Genomic DNA, 18,424 nt, shown 5'->3' on the forward strand with positions numbered 1-18,424 from the left:
GAAGCAGGAAAACACGGCCCGTACCCAACAAAAAGCAGTCAACAGAAACAGACCTTGAAAGAAAATGATGGAATTCACTGAAAAAAGTGCCGTGAAGGAACATGAGGAAAGACAGGAGATGTAAAAACCACAGAAGAACCTTCTGGGGCTGAAGAACGCAGCATCAGGAGCGCTGTCACTGGGCGGACCTGAGAGCAGACCAAAACCTAAACGAGAACCGAGCAGTGACTGTCACCGCGCCAGGAACCATCCCGGCCGGAGGGCAGCGATGGCCTGAGGATGTGCTGGCGGCCGGGCTCTGACGTCGGGAACGCTGAGCAAGAGAAGCGGAGGACAGGGAGACAGCATTTACAGGAACAACAGACAAACTCTCCCCAAATCCGGCTGAAACCGGAAACCCACAAATGGAGAAAGGCCCAGGAACCCCACGCAGACAAAAGCAAATAAGAGCAACCGAAGTCCAGGGCTGTGAACCAGCTGGAAGGACCAACGCCAGCGGTCAGCCAAGGGACTCAGTGCCTCCAGCGGTGGAGACGGGACAGTGGCTCAGCCTCGCGGACACAGGGCAAGAGCCTTAAAGGGCCCAGAGAAACACCAAGAAGCTGGGATTCTGTTTGCAACAAAACGTCATTTAAACACGAGGACAAAGGCTTTTTCTCTGAAAACAAAAGCTGAGAGAATTCATCAGAGGGACTCGTGCTCAATGTGACAGAGAAGTCCTGGCTGAAGGGAATGACACGGGACAGAAACGGTGCCTCCACAGAACAGGGAGCTCTGCAAAGGGCGGCGAGCTCCCAAAAATAAGTGACGTTTTCTCTCACTTTAAAAAAGATAACCGTTCAAAGCGAGATATGCCAGTGTGTGTCGTGCTGACGCAGGTGGGGGACTGGGCGCTGCCGGGCGGTGGGCAGGCAGGACGCTGTGAGGGTCCCTGGGCACCTCCGCCCGCGTTTCCCCTTCTCTGAAATGCCCAGTTTTCCCAGTGGGCGGTTCTTCTTACTGACTTACAGTTCTTCATACATTTAAGTACTGATTTTTATCAGTAAAGCGTGTCGCAGATCTTTTTCAAAACGCGGCTAAATGTTCACTTCATTTATGGTGTCCTTTCAATTTGAACACCATCAAATTGATCAGTGTTCCCTGCTGTCAGCGGTGCTTCGAGAGGTCTCTCCCTCGCCCAGCGCTGTGGAGCCTTTCGGGCTCAGGGCGGCAGCGCTGCGTCTCCCGCTGCCCGAGGCGCACCCTGCATGTGGTGTGACAGTGGTGACATGTGTCCGGGCACAGCTCCCCATGCAGCTGCCACCTGTCCCACGCGGTGGGCGGGCCCTTCACTCAGGCGGAGGACGCCTCCAGCGTCACAACTCCATAGCGAATCCTGACCTTTACTCGTCCATATTGACTTTAGCATGAGCTTGTCAAGTGTTAAGAAAACATTTTGATTGAAACTGCCTTAAAACTATAGACTACTTTGAGAAAATGTCACAGGTTTTAAAAAATTTGGTCTTTAACAAATTACCCCACAATTTAACAGCTGAAAACATGGATGACTTATGTCACTCCATAAGGCCAGGGACCTCGACAGTGACTGGCAGTGGGTGACGGTGGCTGGAGCCATCCTCAGGCTGGGCAGCAGGCTGAGAGGTGGTCACTCTGTCCTCAGACCGGACACGCCCCTGCAGCCCCACCCCACGCGTCCACTTCCCAGGTCCACGCCGAGCCTCGCTGCCCCCCTTCCTGAGCTGCACGGAGCGGCCGGTCCTCTATGGACCCGCAGGGCATGCGTGCCAGCGGGCACAGCACTTCTGGCTCCGTCCTCCCGAACAACGGAGGTGACCTCCCACAGACGGTGAGAGCTCTGTCCCCACCTTGCTGTGACAAACACAGCTGTGAGCTGCTGGATGGAACCGGTCCTGTCAGTCCACCTGTCCATCCGTCCTCAGCAGCAGCAGCAGCAGGCGGGCCAGCACCAGGCCGCAAGAGGTGTGACCATCGGCACACACGGACAGGACTCTGCCTGGAGCCCAGGGCTGAAGTCTCTGAGCCCAAGGCACGCTGTCACCCGCACCCCCGCTTCCAGGAGGCACGCTGTCACCCGCACCCCTGCTACCAGGAGGCACGCTGTCACCTGCACCCCCGCTTCCAGGAGGCACGCTGTCACCTGCACCCCTGCTCCCAGGAGGCACGCTGTCACCTGCACCCCTGCTCCCAGGAGGCACGCTGTCACCTGCAGTGCCACGCCCCACCCATCCCCCCCACCAGCTGTCACACACTGGGCCACACCTCTTTTCTTTGGAAAACTGCTCACCCACGGGCTGGGGAGGCTGTGCCACTTGCACAGGAAGCACCCGCCCTGCAGAGGCGGCGGGAGCTCGCCGGACTTACTTGACAAACTTGTCCACATGCGACATGGACGCTTCGTAGTTCTTGCCCCCGAACTCCTGGCAGTGCAGCGCCATGAAGTGTGGCTTGTGCGTGTGGACGACCTGGGGAGGAAGCAGAGGGCACAGTCGTCAGGGGCCCCGTCGATGGCGCTGTCACATCCCTGAGCAGGGGCGGGGTGATACACAGGCACACGGTGGGCGTCCAGGGACAGCCGCGGGGACTTGCTCCGCAGCTGGATGACCCACAGGTCACTTGCCGGGCACGTGCTCACAGAGGGGACGGGCTGGCCCTCCAGGAGCGCAGGGACGCGTTGCATCACTGACGGGGCCCCTGCTGGGGTGATGAGGCAGCTGTGACATGACAGCCATCAAGGGTCTTGGCTCAGTCCGAGCCCAGTGGGAGGAAAAACTGCCTGGGATGGGGGGGACAGTAAGTGGAGGCCACGGGGACCAGGAGGCTGAGGGCAGTGGCGGAGGCGCACAGGGGCCGGGCCCCGGGGCTCTCGGAGGCCGAGAGGGCGCTTGTCTCCGGGCCCCCAGCCCACCGTCCTCTTAACCACACCTGGCCGTGCCCACTGCTGGCTCTTCCTGGGCTCTGCGTGTGTCCTCCCCTCCCCGGGCACCTCCTCGCACAGGGCAGCGGCTGGCCCGCCTGCCCGCTGACAGTGTGTGGCACGTCCAGCGTGGGACAATGACCAGACCTTGCCTTGGGCTCGGCTGTGACACAGAAACGCAGCCCACAGCACAGGGTATGTTCTTCAAAAGGGGGAAACTTCTGACCAGAAAACGTGTTTAAGCCTCGTGGGGAAAGGACTGCTGTGTGACGCCAGCTGCCACGAAAGCCACCCTGGCTTCCTTGCTCTTTTTTTAAAACTGGGTTTTGACAGAAGTTCACTAAGGTGACTTCCATTTCCCACTGACCACAGACACGGACACCTCCGGTCCTGGGCGCCACTCCTGGAGATGCTCCCAGCACCCCACTGATGGGACAGCCACGAACAGAGGCCACAGAGGCTGGGGGCGCTGCCCGAGGATAAGGACAGAGGAGGCACCCAGGGAACGGGACAGGGACTCCGTGAGCCAGTGGCAGGCGCTGTGGACGTGAGCGGCCTGGGCCCATGGCTGGGGGGCCTGGGGGTGCTAGGGGTCCCTGGGGCTGGGAGCCCAGCTGCTCAGCATCAGGGGAGGACCTGGAGCGCCTCGGACGGGCGCCACCAGGCCCCACCTTCCCCTCGGGCCCGAGAGCGGGTTGGGTTCCCCAGGACCAGACTCAGGCATCAGGTGGGCAGATGGAGGACAAGCAGCACTCGGGGGGGGGGCGTGCACGGCCACACCCAGCAGGGGGTCCCACTCTCTCCGAGCTGTCCAAGCTGGCCGGCCACCCTTGGCCGCCGGACAGACAGCAGCAAATAAACCCACAGAAAGCAGAAGACAGACACGAGAGCCAGAGGCCGTCTGTGAGGGGCTAGTGAAACTGGTACCCCAGGCTACACCGACCAACAGGAGAGTTGACCAAGACCCTGCAGGCACGTCGATGGCAGTGGGAGCCATCGCCAGTGCAGCTGTGCAGTCTCCTTGGAAATTTAGGTGAAATAGACAAATCCCTAGAAAACACAAGCACTCAGAACCAGCCACGGGGAAGCAGACCGAGCCCCCCCATATGTCGGGAGTTAGATCCCTGATGGAGACGTCGCAGGGGAAGCGCCAGGGCTCCCTCTCAAGAGCCACCAGGCCTGTCAGGAAAAGCAGCACCTTCTGGTCAAACTAGAAACAAGGGGTCCCGTCTACCGCTGCGGGAGGCGGGAGGGGCGGGGGACAGACACAAAGCTTCCAGGCTGATGGCACAAGAGCTGGGGATGAAACAAACTCTGGTTAACCAGGATCAACTGTAAATTCCTCCTTTCAAACCTTATTGAAATCATGCCCCAATGTCTTGCCTCGCTTTGGCACGTGTGCGATCAACTGTAACTCTTTGAAAACTAGGACTTTGCCCGCCCGCATCTCATCTGCCGAGCTCCACCTGGCACGCTCCTTGTCCTCAGAGGCACCTGCCTTGGGGACCTGTCCTGTCCTTGTCCTTGGCACAGACCGCGGACTCACGGGCAAACGCAATTTACCTCCCGTTCTCACCCTTCCTGCACACTGAGCTGCCTCTCCGGGGACCCGCTCCACTCAGAGCTGGGGTGGCGGTTTGCAAATGCGCCCACGAACTCCACCTGCCCCCCACAACATGGAGCCGGCCGATGCGCTTGCCCCTGCGCGCTGGCCTTCCCCACTCAGTCCCTCAGCGCCTCGCCTGGCCAGAGGGCAGCCCTGGGGCGCCGCCCGCTGAGGCTGGGGATGAAACGCTGCCAGCACCTCTAGGGAAAGACCTACACATCGTATATTTTACTCAGTAAACAACGATTTTCCAAATTAAAGCTAAATTTTGACTCATCGTAAGTTTAAATAAACAGCCAAATAAAATGACTGATATTATTTTATCTGTGACTATCGTTTCAACTCCACGCATGCTACACAACGACCCTAACAGCACTTCCTGAGAACCGAGCATGGGATCTACATGCAAGTTACTCCTTGTCCCCGAGACGGCAGCACCCAGCACACGTGTGAACTGCTACGATCATGACAAAATCACCACTGAACTTCGCGGCCGTATTTACCTTCACTTGCGGCCCCTCCCGAGTGGAGAGAGCTGTGTCACTTAGCCGTTGAAAAGGTCACGTTAGTTTAAACCAGAACAGTATGGGCTCCCTGAAACACAGCGCGCAGTGGGGGCCGGAGCTGGCAGATGGGGGCCCTCTGCTAAGGGACAAGGTGGCGAGGGGGGCACTCGTGACACCACCCAGCTCTGTAAACAAACTTCCTTCTGCTAAAGACCAAGGGAGCAACAAACCTGGGCCCTGAGACGTAGGGAGTCGCCTGGAAGGAACAGAGCCGTCGTGGACGGCGGCCGAGCTTGTTCAGAGACTCGCCCACACACTGGGCGCGCAGGCCAACGACGCGGCGACTGGCGTGTGGCCACCAGCCCTGTCCCCACCGCCCCAGACACCCGTGGCTCCGTGGCCTCATGCACAGCACCTCACGCCATGGCTCTGGGCCCCTGGCGCCCTCTCCCCTCGCAGGTGCCCCTGGCCGGGCTCCCAGGACGGCTATTAGCCGTCCTCTGTGCTCGCTGGCAGCAGCTCTGACCCACCCCCCACCCCCCACGGCATGGACGCCCCGAGCCCCACACACCTGGCCCCACAGGTGCTGCTCCCACCACCAAGCTGACGGAGGGTGGCGCCCAGGGCACAGCAGGTGCCCACGCTTAGAAGCAGCTGCGCAGAAATATAACAGGCAAACAGGAAGCCCGTCGCATTTTAAAAGTCAGTTATTAAAATGACAGGATCTTTGTCATGAGAAATGTCAGGAGAAAGCCGTGAATGATCACGGAAAGGAGCGCGGTGCCGAGCGAGGCAGGGCGATGTCTTCACCCACAGACCAGGCACTCCCAGCACTCGCCTCACTCACGGCAAAAGGTGGCATTTTGGCTCCAGGCCTCTCAGGACGCCGGACGGATTCCTGAGCCGACACGGAGTAGCTGCTGCCCGCAGGCAGACACACCGCTCCGTCCTCTGCTCCTCGTGGTCACCAAAGGCGACAGCAGGACTGCCCAAAGGCGACCAGAGGGCTGACGCCGTCCGGCTGGGCGGCTGGACTCATTCCCATGTGTTAGGTGCTGTAACTTCACCTGACATTACAAACTGCACGCAGGACGGGCTGTTACTGCCACCACAGGTTCAAACAGGCTATACTTACACCCGTGCGCTGGAATGACACGCATGTGACGATGCACGTCAGTCATCTTGCAATCAGCACATTTCTCTCTGGAGAAACAGACTGCAGAGGGCGAGTCTGTCTCTATGGAACTATCCCAGCTGCTGAGCGGAGGCGACAGGACACAATGCGGGTATCCACACACGGCCACTGTGACAACATGGGTGAACTTGCGGGCGTCATGCTGCGTGAGAGAAGGCACACAGGACGGCAGACACCGCGTGGCCTCGCTCACATGCGGGATCCAAACACCCAGCTCACAGAAGCAGTGTGAGGGTGGCCACCTGGGGGGAGGGCAGGAAACGGTCAAAGGGACAGACGTCCAGTGGTCAGACGGGCAAGTTCTGGGTGACTGCAGCTGACAGCATGAGGTCACCGAGTATGACACTGGGGACCGATGGGGAGGCCCTGGGGCAGGTCCTGACGTGCAGCCGGAACATCTTGTGTCTGAAAACACCAGAGAAGCACCGGGCTCATGGGCCCGGCCACAGTCATGGCCGCAGCCACGGCCACTAGGAAGAGGCTGCCGGGCGAGGGCTGGCACAGTGGGACACTGTGGAGGAGGACACAGCCCAGGGGGAGCGAGACACAGCCGTGGGCGCCTCGGGAGCAAGTGGAAAGGACTGGAGGGGGACAGGGGCTTGCGAGGCGGGACCATGAAGTCGCCCGTCACTGTGGACACAGATACTTGCAGGCCCCTGACTCCCTGGACTTCGCTGGATGGACAGAAGAGGGTGCTGTGAAGCTAGGAATCTGCAAAACGTGCTCACGCCAGTGAGAGGGGCGAAGGGAGGCCCCACGAGGCACTCCAAAGCTGCTGCGAAAAGTGAGAAGTCACACAAACCCAGGAGAGGCCCCACCCAGGAAGGATCCGAAGCGAGAAGGAGTGAAAACACTCGGACAAGCATCTGAGAAAATGAACAAGCAAAACCAGAAACACAGACTAAAACAGGGGACACGGACACACACACACACACACACACACACACACACGTACTGACTAACCTCGGGGAAGAAATGAAAGAAAAAGACAAAATCATCCAAAAAGAGGAATAAATTAGAAAGAGCCAAAGGGAGACTCGACCGACAGAAAAATTCATGAGGGGCAGTGAAGCCAGAAAATCCAACCAAGAGAGAGAAAATGACGAGGGGAGAAAAGAGTAGGAGACACATGAAAACGGAAGTGGGCAAAGGAGACGGGACCTTCGTACCGTCAGTCTCTGGAGAGAAAACCAAAGAGGGACCAGAGCTAATATGTTAAGTATAATCCGAGAAAACTGTCCAAATAGACAAAGACCTGAACTTACACATTGAAAGGGCTCACTGAGCACCTGAGGAAATCAACCCAAAACAACCAACCCCAAGACGCGGCCTAGTGACACTGGCAGGTTTCAGAGACACGGACACAGCCCCCCAGGTCTCCAGGGACACAGAGCAGTTACCACTAAAATCTAAGCCATCAGACGGCACAGACACATAACTGAAGGCAGCAATGAAGAACCTTGAAAATCGCAGTGAAATAAAGTGCAAAGGATTACGTATCCAGCCAAGTGTCCTTCAAATATCGAAGCCACAGGAAGACGGCTTTCAGCACACGGACACTGGGACCCCTGTCTCCACCAGCCTGTCACGAGGAGTCTACTAGGGCGGGGCTGGCAGCATCTCCATGGCAACGGCCCACTGTGCCAGGGTGGCCGGGAGGGGGGCCACAGCGGACGCCCAGGAGTGGGCATGGCTGACTTAGTCCAAGCCGGGCGGCCGGGGGGCTTGGCTTAAGGCAGGGGTGCTTTGCTGACCCTCACTGACTATAAACCCACAGTTACAGTGCCGCTTATGGGGCTGTCAGTGCAGATGTGCCACACGCCACCCAGAAACCTATACGATTTCAGGAGTTCTGCCTGGTACGCAAAGCAGTGTCATGTCAGCTCGAAGCAGATGATAAAACATGGAGGCCCACAGGTCATGAACCCAGAGTAACACTTAAAAATGTTTTTAAAAGGCAAAAGGCCCACAAAAAATTAAAATGGAATGCAAAAAAAAAATAACTGAAATAACCCAAAAGAAAACAGGAATGGGAGACTGAGGGTAAAACCGACAACGGCAGTGAGACGGCAGAGCCAGCCCGCTGTCGGCAGTGGCACTGCTCCGCGTCAGGACCAGGAACACGGAGCCACTGCCACAGGAGGCTCCGCAAAGGCGGCAGCACTTCCTAATTTATCCTTCTGTTCTGGGTGACTTAGTCTATCTCTTCCATTTCTTCCCTGAGGTTAATGTTTAAAATTCAACACCAGTCACATCCGGAATGGTCAGCAGCCACATGTGGCCGGTGGCTATGGCACTGGTCAGCACAGAAAGTGACCGTTTGCACCCTCACAGGAAGTCCTGTTTGGCCACATGGTGCTGTCTAGACAGTCTCCTTCAAGGCAGGGAGTGACGGGCAGATAAGCACGCAAGACAGAAACACGTGCTGCCTGGAAGACACAGGCTTTCAACAGGAGACACGGGCAGGCCGCCCGTGACGGACAGAAGACGCGCCATGTGCACGCTGGGCCTGGGGAGGCTGGTGCAGCCGCACCGGAGGGACACAGGGAACATTTCGTGATGACCAGCGAGACAGTCCATCCGAAGACAACACAAGGGTACATGCATGTGGCTGATACACACACACGCACGCACGCACGCACGCACGCACGCATGCACACACACACACACACACACGCACGCACACAGTCAGTCAAGACAGAACGACTGTCGACAGCCGGGTCTGACAGCCGGAAGACAACTGCCGCACGCGCCTCGCCCCAGCCCTCGCCCCCAGAACGGCCCTGCGTGGGGTCTGAAACAGGCCCCAAGGGACTCAGGGCTGGACGGCACGTGGACTCTGCTTTCTGACCACACGGAACCAAAATCAAGCCGAGTGAACGCACCCAGACGAGGCAGAGCGCACACTGTCACAGTGTCACTGTCACACTGTGCGACTCCATTTATGTGGAATTCCAGACGATAAAAACTGAGGGACAGTGAACCACAGAAAACAAACCAGGGCTGCGGGCATAAGGGCAGCTGGGAGCAGTGACGGCGCCTGTGCGGGTGGCAGCCCAGCTGCAGAGGCACCTACCAGAATTCCAGTCCGTCTCTACATGCAAGCTAAGAGTAAACGATGCGACAGCTGGGAGGGGCTGAACGCTGGCGACGTTTGGTGACACGATGGGACTGCTAATCTTTGTGGACGTGGCGATGACATTGAGGGGCGTCCTTCTAAATTCTCTTAGAGAAACGGACTGCAGTGTCCACCAGTGAAATGATGCTGACTGGCTGTTGCTTCAATGGTGAGGGGGTGGGGTGGGGGGCATAACTGAAAGCCGGGCCATGGCCAGAAAGCATGGAATGGGGTGATGGCAGCAGACGGGGTTCATGGTACCAGCCTCGCTCCGCTTGAAATTCATCACAATAAAAACAGTCATTGTTTAACTAAGAGGGAGCAAAACCCAAAACCAAAGGACCCCTCACTGTCCCCCCACCCAGGGCCGCGCCGGAGCTGGGCGGACGCCACTGGACGCTTTGCCGAGGGTGCGTCTGGACGGTGGGAAAGGTCCTTCCCTTTCAGCCTTTGATGTCCCCGGCCCCCGAATGACAGGGCAGGGGACATCTCCTCTCTCCTTACTGCCCCCCTCGGGAACGCAGCTGGACACCTCGTCTGCCAGCTGCAGGGGAGCGCAGGGCCCGAGCTCAGACGAAAAGCCCCGTGCCTGGGAATCTGCGATCACTCGAAGCCAGACGTAGACACACAACTGAGACTGCATTTTAAAGGATTTACTGCACAAGATGAGAAAATCAACACTGCTCATGGGAAGATGATGATTTCAGCAACATGCTGCGGGAAATTATTGCTAACAGAAAAAAATATTTCCTCTGCAAGTGAACGAAGCTTCGGGCACGTCTCGGGGCCTGTGCACACCTCTGATGGCGCCGTAAGTGGCAATGGCTCGGGAAGCGAGGTTCCGCCACCCACGCGGCAGGACGGGAGCGGGCCTGGGCCCGGGGCCGACGGTTCCGGCATGCCCTCCCGCCATCGGGCACTCTCACCAGACCTCAGCCCAGTGACAGGTGCCGGCTGTGGAGCAGAGTCCTCGCTTGACAAAGAAATCCCGTGCTAGTGTCTGAAACAGCCCAGGAATCTCTGCCCTGTGGACAGATGTGACTGCGGTGCCCAGTGAGTCGGCGCCTGCTCCACTGGTGAGCAGGCCGCTGTGCTGGGAAGAGGCTAAGACCAGCTCGGGGGCAAAACCCACTTGTCTGTGTGTAAATATCCCACGAGGCCCATTCAAGCTCCGGACTGACGTCGCAGCACACGGGAGTTTCGGAGAGGCTCAGCGATACACCGCTGTATTTCCCTCCGAAGACACCGAGGTGTCGGGACCAGGATCCCGACAGTGAAATGTACTAGAGTAACGAGGAAGATGAGTGTGGGCATTCGTGACCCTTGGTTTCACCATAACGTACCCAATTACAGGTTTACAGAAGGGGTTTCTAATACGGCTGCACGTAACCCCTGGCCCCAGCTCCTGACAGCCATCAGCCCCGCGAGCCGGCCCAGGTCCTCCTGCAGGGCTTTCCAGGGAGCACGCAGCTTGGATGCCCGCTGTCCCTTCCTGGCGGGGACCCCGTGCCCAGTCCCAGGGACCTCTGGGCATGCACTTCCTGACGAGCCTGCCCTGGACGGTCACCGTGCGCAGGCCGGACACAGAGGAAGCCCCTGAGCAGCAGCAGCGAGTCTGACGCTCAGGGAGCCGGCTCGGTGGCTGGAACTCCACACAGGCCCCGGCAGTGGCCTCGCCCCCCCCCCCGCGTCGCCCCCCGTTGCTGACATCATCCTGGCAGTGACGCTGGCTGCCTTCACCTGAGACTGCAGGCAAGTCGCTGCCCAGAGCTGCACATGGGCTTGATCAAAAATCCATTAATAAAAGGAGCTGCTTCTAACTTTAGGGGAAAATTTAGGCAACTGATAAGAATGTGCGGGTTCTTTCATAGGAAGGAGGTTAAAGGAAAATATTTTGTTAAAGAGTGAATTACAAGATTTTGGCAAAAAAGAACACAGGGAATTAGCAAAGAAAATACACAGCAGCCACCAAACAATAAGCAGCTCCCTTCCCGATGCCGGGCAGGTGGCGAGGCCGGGCAAGGAGGCAGCTCGGGGTTCCCAGGAAACCGGCGCAGCCACTGTCCCCTCCCCTCCCCTCCCTGGCCAGGAGTCAGAGCTAAAAATAGCACAGCCAGGCCTTGTTAGGCCTTCTGCAAAGAGGCGTATCTGAGTGACCTAAAAAGGAATTACATCCTACAAACAGCCCAGTGGAAGCCTGATACCCAAGATAAGGGGCAGAAAAGGGACAAAAGAATTTCTTGAGAGGAAAAGACCTGCTATTTACCAACTGTGCTTTGAAGACACCCTGCTCTGAAGACGCCTGCCTCCCTTGGCCTGGTGGGCGGGGGCTGTGGTGGCCCGGGCTGCCCCCTCCCTCCAGGGCTGTGGCGCCCCCGGCAGGACGGCCAGGCTCAGCTCCAGCTGACCAGACGCTCTGCCCAGCAGGCGGCGTGGCCACCTGAGCACGGGCGCTCCGGCCCCGCGTGCTGGGCATGTGCTGCTGGCGTCCACCCCAAGCACGGGGCTGGGGGCTCTCTTGGTGGCCCTGGCTGCGCTCGTGGGAGGGGACTGCAGGCCACCCTGGGCCTGGCTGCTCCTCTTACGTGGAGCCTGGTTCACTCTTCACACAGCCTGTTGCTTCGGCACCTCAGAGCGCTCCGTGAACTGACGGGTTCTCATCTGAAGGCACGTCCCCTTCTGAGGCGGGGAGCAGACTCGCACGGGGGCTTCCCACCACTTCCCACACACTCTCCTGGCTCGCTACTGGCCACAGGGACCGGCGGCGGCCACAGCCTCAGGTCACAAGGCAAGACACCTCGGAACCCCGTATGGAAACCTCCTCCCCGAAGCCGCCCCCACCCCGTGCAGACTTCCAGCACCCCGGCTTCCTCTGGGCCGTTTCAAGCTCATGGGCACTGTAACCACGCAGCACACAGGGTCCGTCCAGGTAAACCTGCTGGTCCTCGGCCTCCATCGCAGTGGCTCCCCACAGCCGCTCTCCCTGCCCCTCCCAGGCCCCAATGGGTGTCTCTTCTCCATCATGGCCCCTTGCACGCTCCCCAGTCCCCCCATCCCAAAGGGCCCACCCTGAACCCCAAGTCAGCAGCCTCCAGATCCCTGGCCCCATGATGGTCACCTACCCACAGGTGCCAGCAGACTCTGTCTCTTGATCCTCCGCTTGGGCCGGAGCCACGAGCCAGGCCTCTGAGGGCCCCTAGGAGTCACCACTGCGGCCGAGCCCAGCCACCGGAGCCCACGCGCCGGCACCCCCTCCCCTCGGGCCTGCGGTCCCAGCCTCCTGCTCGCCAGCCAAAGTCTTCTCTCCCCTGTGTCCAGAGCTGCCCCTTCTACTCTCTGCAGCAGGCAGCCTGCCCTGTCCCTGGCGGGGCCCACGGGCCATGCGGGGCCCTCCATCTGCCCAGCCCACGGAGGCCGCCTGCCTTGCCGACCTGACTCTGTCACCATCCCCTCTTGTGTCACCTGACGCCTTCCTCCACTGACCGACTCGCCGTCCAGTCTGACCAGCAGCTCCCGCCGGACACCCCAGCGGGTCCCTACCCCCAGCTCACGTCCCCGGCTCAGCCACCAGCACGGCCTTTGCGATCACAGGCTCCCATCCTGTGACCATGGCTACTTGGTGGTGTAGCGGGGCAGCTCTCGTAACCGCTCCAAACGTCCACTTTCTCATCTGTAAAACGGGTCCCAGAGTAGCTGCGTCAGAGGGCTGCTCCCGCGGCTCTAAGCGGCGAGGGGCCGAGTCTCCGGCAGCAAGCCCTCCCTGCACAGCAGCCACCACTGACACTGGCAAACACCGTGACCCTGACCGTGACCAAAGAAACAGGACGGAAGGCATAGAACCTGCAGCCAAATGTTTTCTATGCGAATCAACCGTAACTATTTTCAGTGTTTACAATGAATGTTACGTTGTAAGCTATTTCTCCAAATCATTGAAAGTCCAGGCCGTGGGGTGCCGGGAAGTGAGCTCACACAGGCCCCGTGAGGGCCTGGCCCCTGTGCAGGCTGCCCGGTGGGGAGAGGCGTGAAGGAAGCCGCTGCCACCAGCCAGGGACCGAGGACAGGGGCCTGGACAGGGTGGCAGCAGCGACAGCACTTGCCGACATGTGGGATGGGCGATGGGGGAGGCAGCGAGGGTCCAGCATGACCCGTGACTGCAGCTGAGCTCGGCGCTGCGTCCAGTGGGAGGAGAGGCTGTGGGGACACAGGACTCAGCAGCTCAGCTTGAAGGGCCCAATGCCATCAGGTGAGGCTGGCAGCTGGGATCTACAGACCCAGGACTATGGGAAGGGGGGCAGGGGGGGTGGGCAGAGCAGCGCCCAGAGTGCGGAAAGAGAAGGGGCTGGGCGGGGCCTGAGCCACAGCACCGTGGGGGGGCCGGGCGGGAGGCGGAAAGTGGGGCTGGAAGGGGGAGGCCAAGGCTGGGACCTCGGAGCCGCACCACACCGAAGCAAGGAGCTCGGCGTAGTGAGACCACGCCCCCCACCCAGAGCCCCCGTTTCTCATTTCCTCCCAAGACCCCACGCTCCTGCAGCAACGCGTCCCTCTGTCCCCTGTCTGGCCGTCCCACACGCTGGGTAACTGGACCGAGTCTGGCTTCTCGCAGGCGTTATAAGTAAAGCAGCTGTAAATGCTTGCTTCGGTCTCTGGAAACACACATTTTCATGTCAAGTGGGCAAACACATGGTGGGGCCCCGGGCCCTGGGCTGGGTGCAGGTAGCTTCAGGAGCGAGCCCACCAGCAGGGCTTCAGGCTCCCACGGCACAGCTGTCCTTGCGGTTTCCGTTTTGTTTTGCTAATTTTAGCCAATCTAATAGATGTGTGCTGGTACCTCACTGTGGCTTTCCGTTGCATTTCCCTGAAGACAAGCGACGCTGGGCATCTTTGTCTGTGCTTATTTGCCAGTGTTTCTTCTTCGGTAAAGTGTTCAAATCTTTTGCTCATTTTTAAATTGGGTTCTTGGCTCTCTCAGATATGATTTGCAAATATTTCCACCCTCTTCTGTGACATGTCTTTTGATTCTTTTAACAGTGTCTTCCAGGGAGAAGTTCCTAATTATCCCAATTTATCACCAATATTTTCCTTTGATGAGCTATGCTTTTGTCGTTGTATTTAAGAAATCTTTGTCTAATCCAAGGTCACAAAGCTTCTTGTGTTAAATTTTCTTCTAGAGCTTTTATCATTTTAAGTTTTACATTTGGGTCTCCAGCCTTTTTAATTTTTGTATATGGTGCAAACTGCAGAGAAAACCTTGTTCTGTGTGTGGATGTCTGACTGTTCCCGCAGCACTTGCTGACAAGCCTGTCCTTTCGCTGATGAGTTGCCCTGGGCCTCTGCCAGCCACTGGGCAACGAGTGCGGGTCTAGTCCTGTCCCACGATCCCCATCTGCGTCCTCCGGCCAAAAGCACGCTGTCACGATAGCAGCAGGTTTCACAGTAAGTCTGGAAATCTGACAGTGTGAGCCTTCACCTTCGCTGTCTTGTTTTGCAGCGGGCTTGCTTATTCTATTCCTCTGCTTTCTAACCTAAATTTTAGAGCCGTCCTGTGGTCCTGTAGCCAGAAGCCTGCAGTGATTCTGCTCGGGGCTGCACAGGACGGGGGTGGCCAGTGGGGTTAACAGCTGCCAGGAGCCTTCCAACCCGTGCACACCGCACGCCTCTGCTTCTTTACGTCTCCTCTTATTCTTCATCGGTGTTTCCTAGTTTTCAGTGTACAGATATTAACACATTTCAGTTAGATTTAAATCCAAGTATGTCACTGCTGCTGTCAACGTTATTTCTTAAGTTTCCAAATGTTCACAGCTAACATAATAAAGATGTATTCAAATTGATCTCGTATGTTGCAAACTAAGTAAATTCACCGATATTACTCATAGTGAAGCGTGCGTGGTATCTGACTTCCTGAACAGCAGCCAAGTCCTCTGCCGAGAGAGCTCTGTGTGTTCCTTTCACGCTGGCACGTCTGTCCTCCCGTCCTGTCCTCCCGTCCCCTCCTGCCTTGCCCTGGCGAGGGCCTTCAGAGCCCGATGGGGGAGAGGGAGGCCTGCGTCGGCCCCACCCGTCGCCCCCAGATCACCCTCAGCTGCAGCAGCCGAGGTCACTTCCCTTTGTCCTGTCTGCTGGGCGCGTTTACCACACACACTGCATCTGCTGGGGTGATACGTGGTTTTTATCTTTCAGTCTGTTGACATGTGAATTCTATTTAGTAATTTTTGAATGTTAAGCCAGGCTGGCATTCCTTGGTGGTGATGTATTCACTTGTGATATATTGTGGAGCGTGAGTATGTGTGTTTATTTATACACTGGGGGGTGCCAAAAAATGCACACATTTTAAGACATGTTATCTATGTATTACTTTTTGAAGTTGAATTGAGTTACGGTAGCAATAGGTAGCATGGCGTTTGCTCAAAAGATGGTGTTAATCAAATGAATAAGTGTCACCGTGTGACAGGCAGGACAGTCAGAGGAAATGGTGGAAGCGTGGTTGTCATTCAAGGAGCACAAGGCCATTTTGAAGTGGAATTTGAAATTCGAGAGCGTTGTGGAAGTACAGTGACAATGGAGGCGTGAGTGTGCGACAGAACCTCCAACACGCCCGACAACTGCAGTATTCGTGGTACGTTTGAGACGCATGGTCCTGTGTGAAGAAACTGAAACGGCAGGCGCAGTGATACAAGTGGACACTTTGGTCAGCGCTGCTCAAGCAGGAGTTCGCCGTCATCAGAAGCGTCTGGACGCTGATGGGAACCACTTTGAGCACCTCTTGTCATTGCAGAAGTCAAGCGTGACTTGTGTTCATCTCTTGTTATCAGTATATATTGAGTATTACTATTTTTATACAGGTTTTTCCTTTCTTAAAAATGTGTCCACATTTTTTGGCGCCCTTGGTATTATGTCTATAGTTTTATACACTTGATTTGTTCAAGTCTTATGAAATCGTGCATTTGCTCCATGGAGGAGATGAGCCCGCTCTTACCACGTAGCTCTGGCTGCGTGTGACGTCAGGCGCTTGCTGCGTCACAGGATGAGGGGAGCATCACTTAGGCTTCAAGCTTCCTGAAAAGTTTCTGTAGAACTGTTACTGTTTCTTGCTTAAACGTTTGACAGAATTTGCCAGGAAAACCGTCTGGTCCTGGAGAGCTTTCTGTAGGAAAGTGTTGGGCAAAATTTTAACTCAACAGATAGATGGCTACTGAGCCATTTATTTCTTCCTAAGCTTTGATTCTTTGTTTTTCCAAAAATATGTTCCTTTCATGTAAGTTTTCAAATTTATTGACATCCAATAGCTCATGCTATCGCCCTTATTATTGTTTAATGTTGCAGGATCTTCAGTGACAATGCCCATGTCAAATTTCTAAAATTGGTCATTTTTGTCTTCTAACTTCAGAAATCAGATATAGAAGAGCAAATTAAACCCAAAGTAATCAAAGGAAAGGAGAAAATAAAGACTAGAAATCAGCGCAACAGGGTTCTACCTGGGCAGCGGAGGAAGGGCTCAGAACCCTGCCAGCTGACGGGCAAGCGAGCCCCACTCCCCACGAGAGACCGGCCCTTGGGCAGCCTCTCGCCGGCCCTTCCAGAGCTTCTCTGAGGCCCCTTCCTTCTGGGCCTCGGCTGGGCCAGGGTCTGCCTTCCGTTCCCACTGAGACCAAGCATGATGCCTGGCAGACAACACAGGTGACAGGTGACACCCCAGGGGGACACAGCTCGCTGGACAGCAAGGGACGAAAGGGCCTGCCCTGAGCCTCTTCCCTCTGGGTCCCTGCTCTCACCTCCAGAAAGGGAGCAGGACCTGCCACCACCGTCACTGGGCCCTGAGCACCTCGTGGGACGTGGCTGGCTCCACCCCTGACGCCCCTCAATGCCCAGCGGTGGCTGCAGAAGTCCGGGCAGCACTGGTCCCTCTCAGCAGCCTGTGCTCAGGGCCCTCACATGGGACAGCCCCCTAGGCTGCAGCCACACTCACCTCCTGGTCGGTCCAGTCCCAGCCGGACGCTCAGAGCGTGTGTGACCTCTCCTCAGAGTGGCCTCTCCGAATCCCCACCAGGGGCCCAGCACGCACGGCTGTGACACGCTCCGCGGACCCACGAGACTGCCTCGCTCATCCTGACTGTCACAGAGACACCTGAGCTGTCCTTGGTTGTGCAAATCACCTGTCTCCCGGCAGAGCTGAGCTCTGGGAGCGGAGCCCTCTGTCCGCCTCTTCACAGCTGTGCCCCAGCCTCCATCCAGAGCTGGCCATAGACAGGGCCTCAGTTAGCATCCGCGCAGCAGACGGCCGACACCTGGCCCTCGTCCTGCCCAGTCACCCACTGTCTGACCAGACCCCACGGTGGCCCCTCTGCGTGGCCTCACCAGCTTCACACTGCAGCCTAAAGTCCCCACAGCTTGCGGCGGCCTCCGCCCTCTGATAATGCACACACTGCTGCCCAGTCCCCTGAATCCGGCCAGAGGGAGTGGGGCATGAAAGGGGACCCTGAGGAGGAACTGGACCGAAGCATAAATGTGACGCGCGTCACAGCCGGTGCTGGGCCAGCACAAGCCGGCAGGCTATGCCGACAAATGTGATTTCCACAAAAATAAGATGCTTCTCGCATAAGCAGCTCCTCTGAAGGAACACGCCGTCACGAGGATTTCTTACCTGATAGAATTCCCGAAGCCAGTTCTTCTGTAGGTTTTCTGGCTGCAAATTAAAAAGAAAAAAGAAAAGACAGTCAGACCACTGACACAGCCACGAGCAGAAGCTACTGTGAGGAAACCCGTTTGCTGGCCTCACTGTGGGGATCAGGGTACATGCATGGGGCCGGGGACACCCCATCCGCAGGTTTTCCCAGAGATAAACCTCGGCTGACAAAGGGCAGGCCCCGCAGAGCCCGGCATCTGCACGGGACCCGCAGCCCTGCCCCATCTCTGGAGGGCACAAAGGGGCTGCCCACAGCAGATGGACGTCCAGAAGCTGGAGACATGGGGCAGCGGGCGCCTGATTCCAGCCTCTGGACGGTCCAGGGACCAGCTGGCACAGGACGCTCGAGTCTCTGAGAAACGAGACCCCCCTTTCCCTTTGCGT

At 57.5% G+C, this 18,424-nt stretch overlaps 1 protein-coding gene across 1 annotated transcript in view; it reads right to left on the minus strand.

Annotated features, from left to right (window-relative positions):
• Window positions 1-18,424, minus strand: part of INPP5A (inositol polyphosphate-5-phosphatase A) — a 179,988-nt gene that overhangs the window by 114,104 nt on the left and 47,460 nt on the right. The window contains exons 2-3 of the mRNA XM_019644118.1: window positions 17,999-18,040; window positions 2,383-2,483 (exon numbers count right to left, since the gene is read on the minus strand). Of these exons, the coding sequence (XP_019499663.1) occupies window positions 2,383-2,483; window positions 17,999-18,040 (143 nt within the window). The remainder of the gene's footprint in view (window positions 1-2,382; window positions 2,484-17,998; window positions 18,041-18,424) is intronic.

The sequence above is a fragment of the Hipposideros armiger genome, unplaced genomic scaffold (genome assembly GCF_001890085.2).
Source record: "Hipposideros armiger isolate ML-2016 unplaced genomic scaffold, ASM189008v1 scaffold_85, whole genome shotgun sequence".
NCBI lineage: Eukaryota > Metazoa > Chordata > Mammalia > Chiroptera > Hipposideridae > Hipposideros > Hipposideros armiger.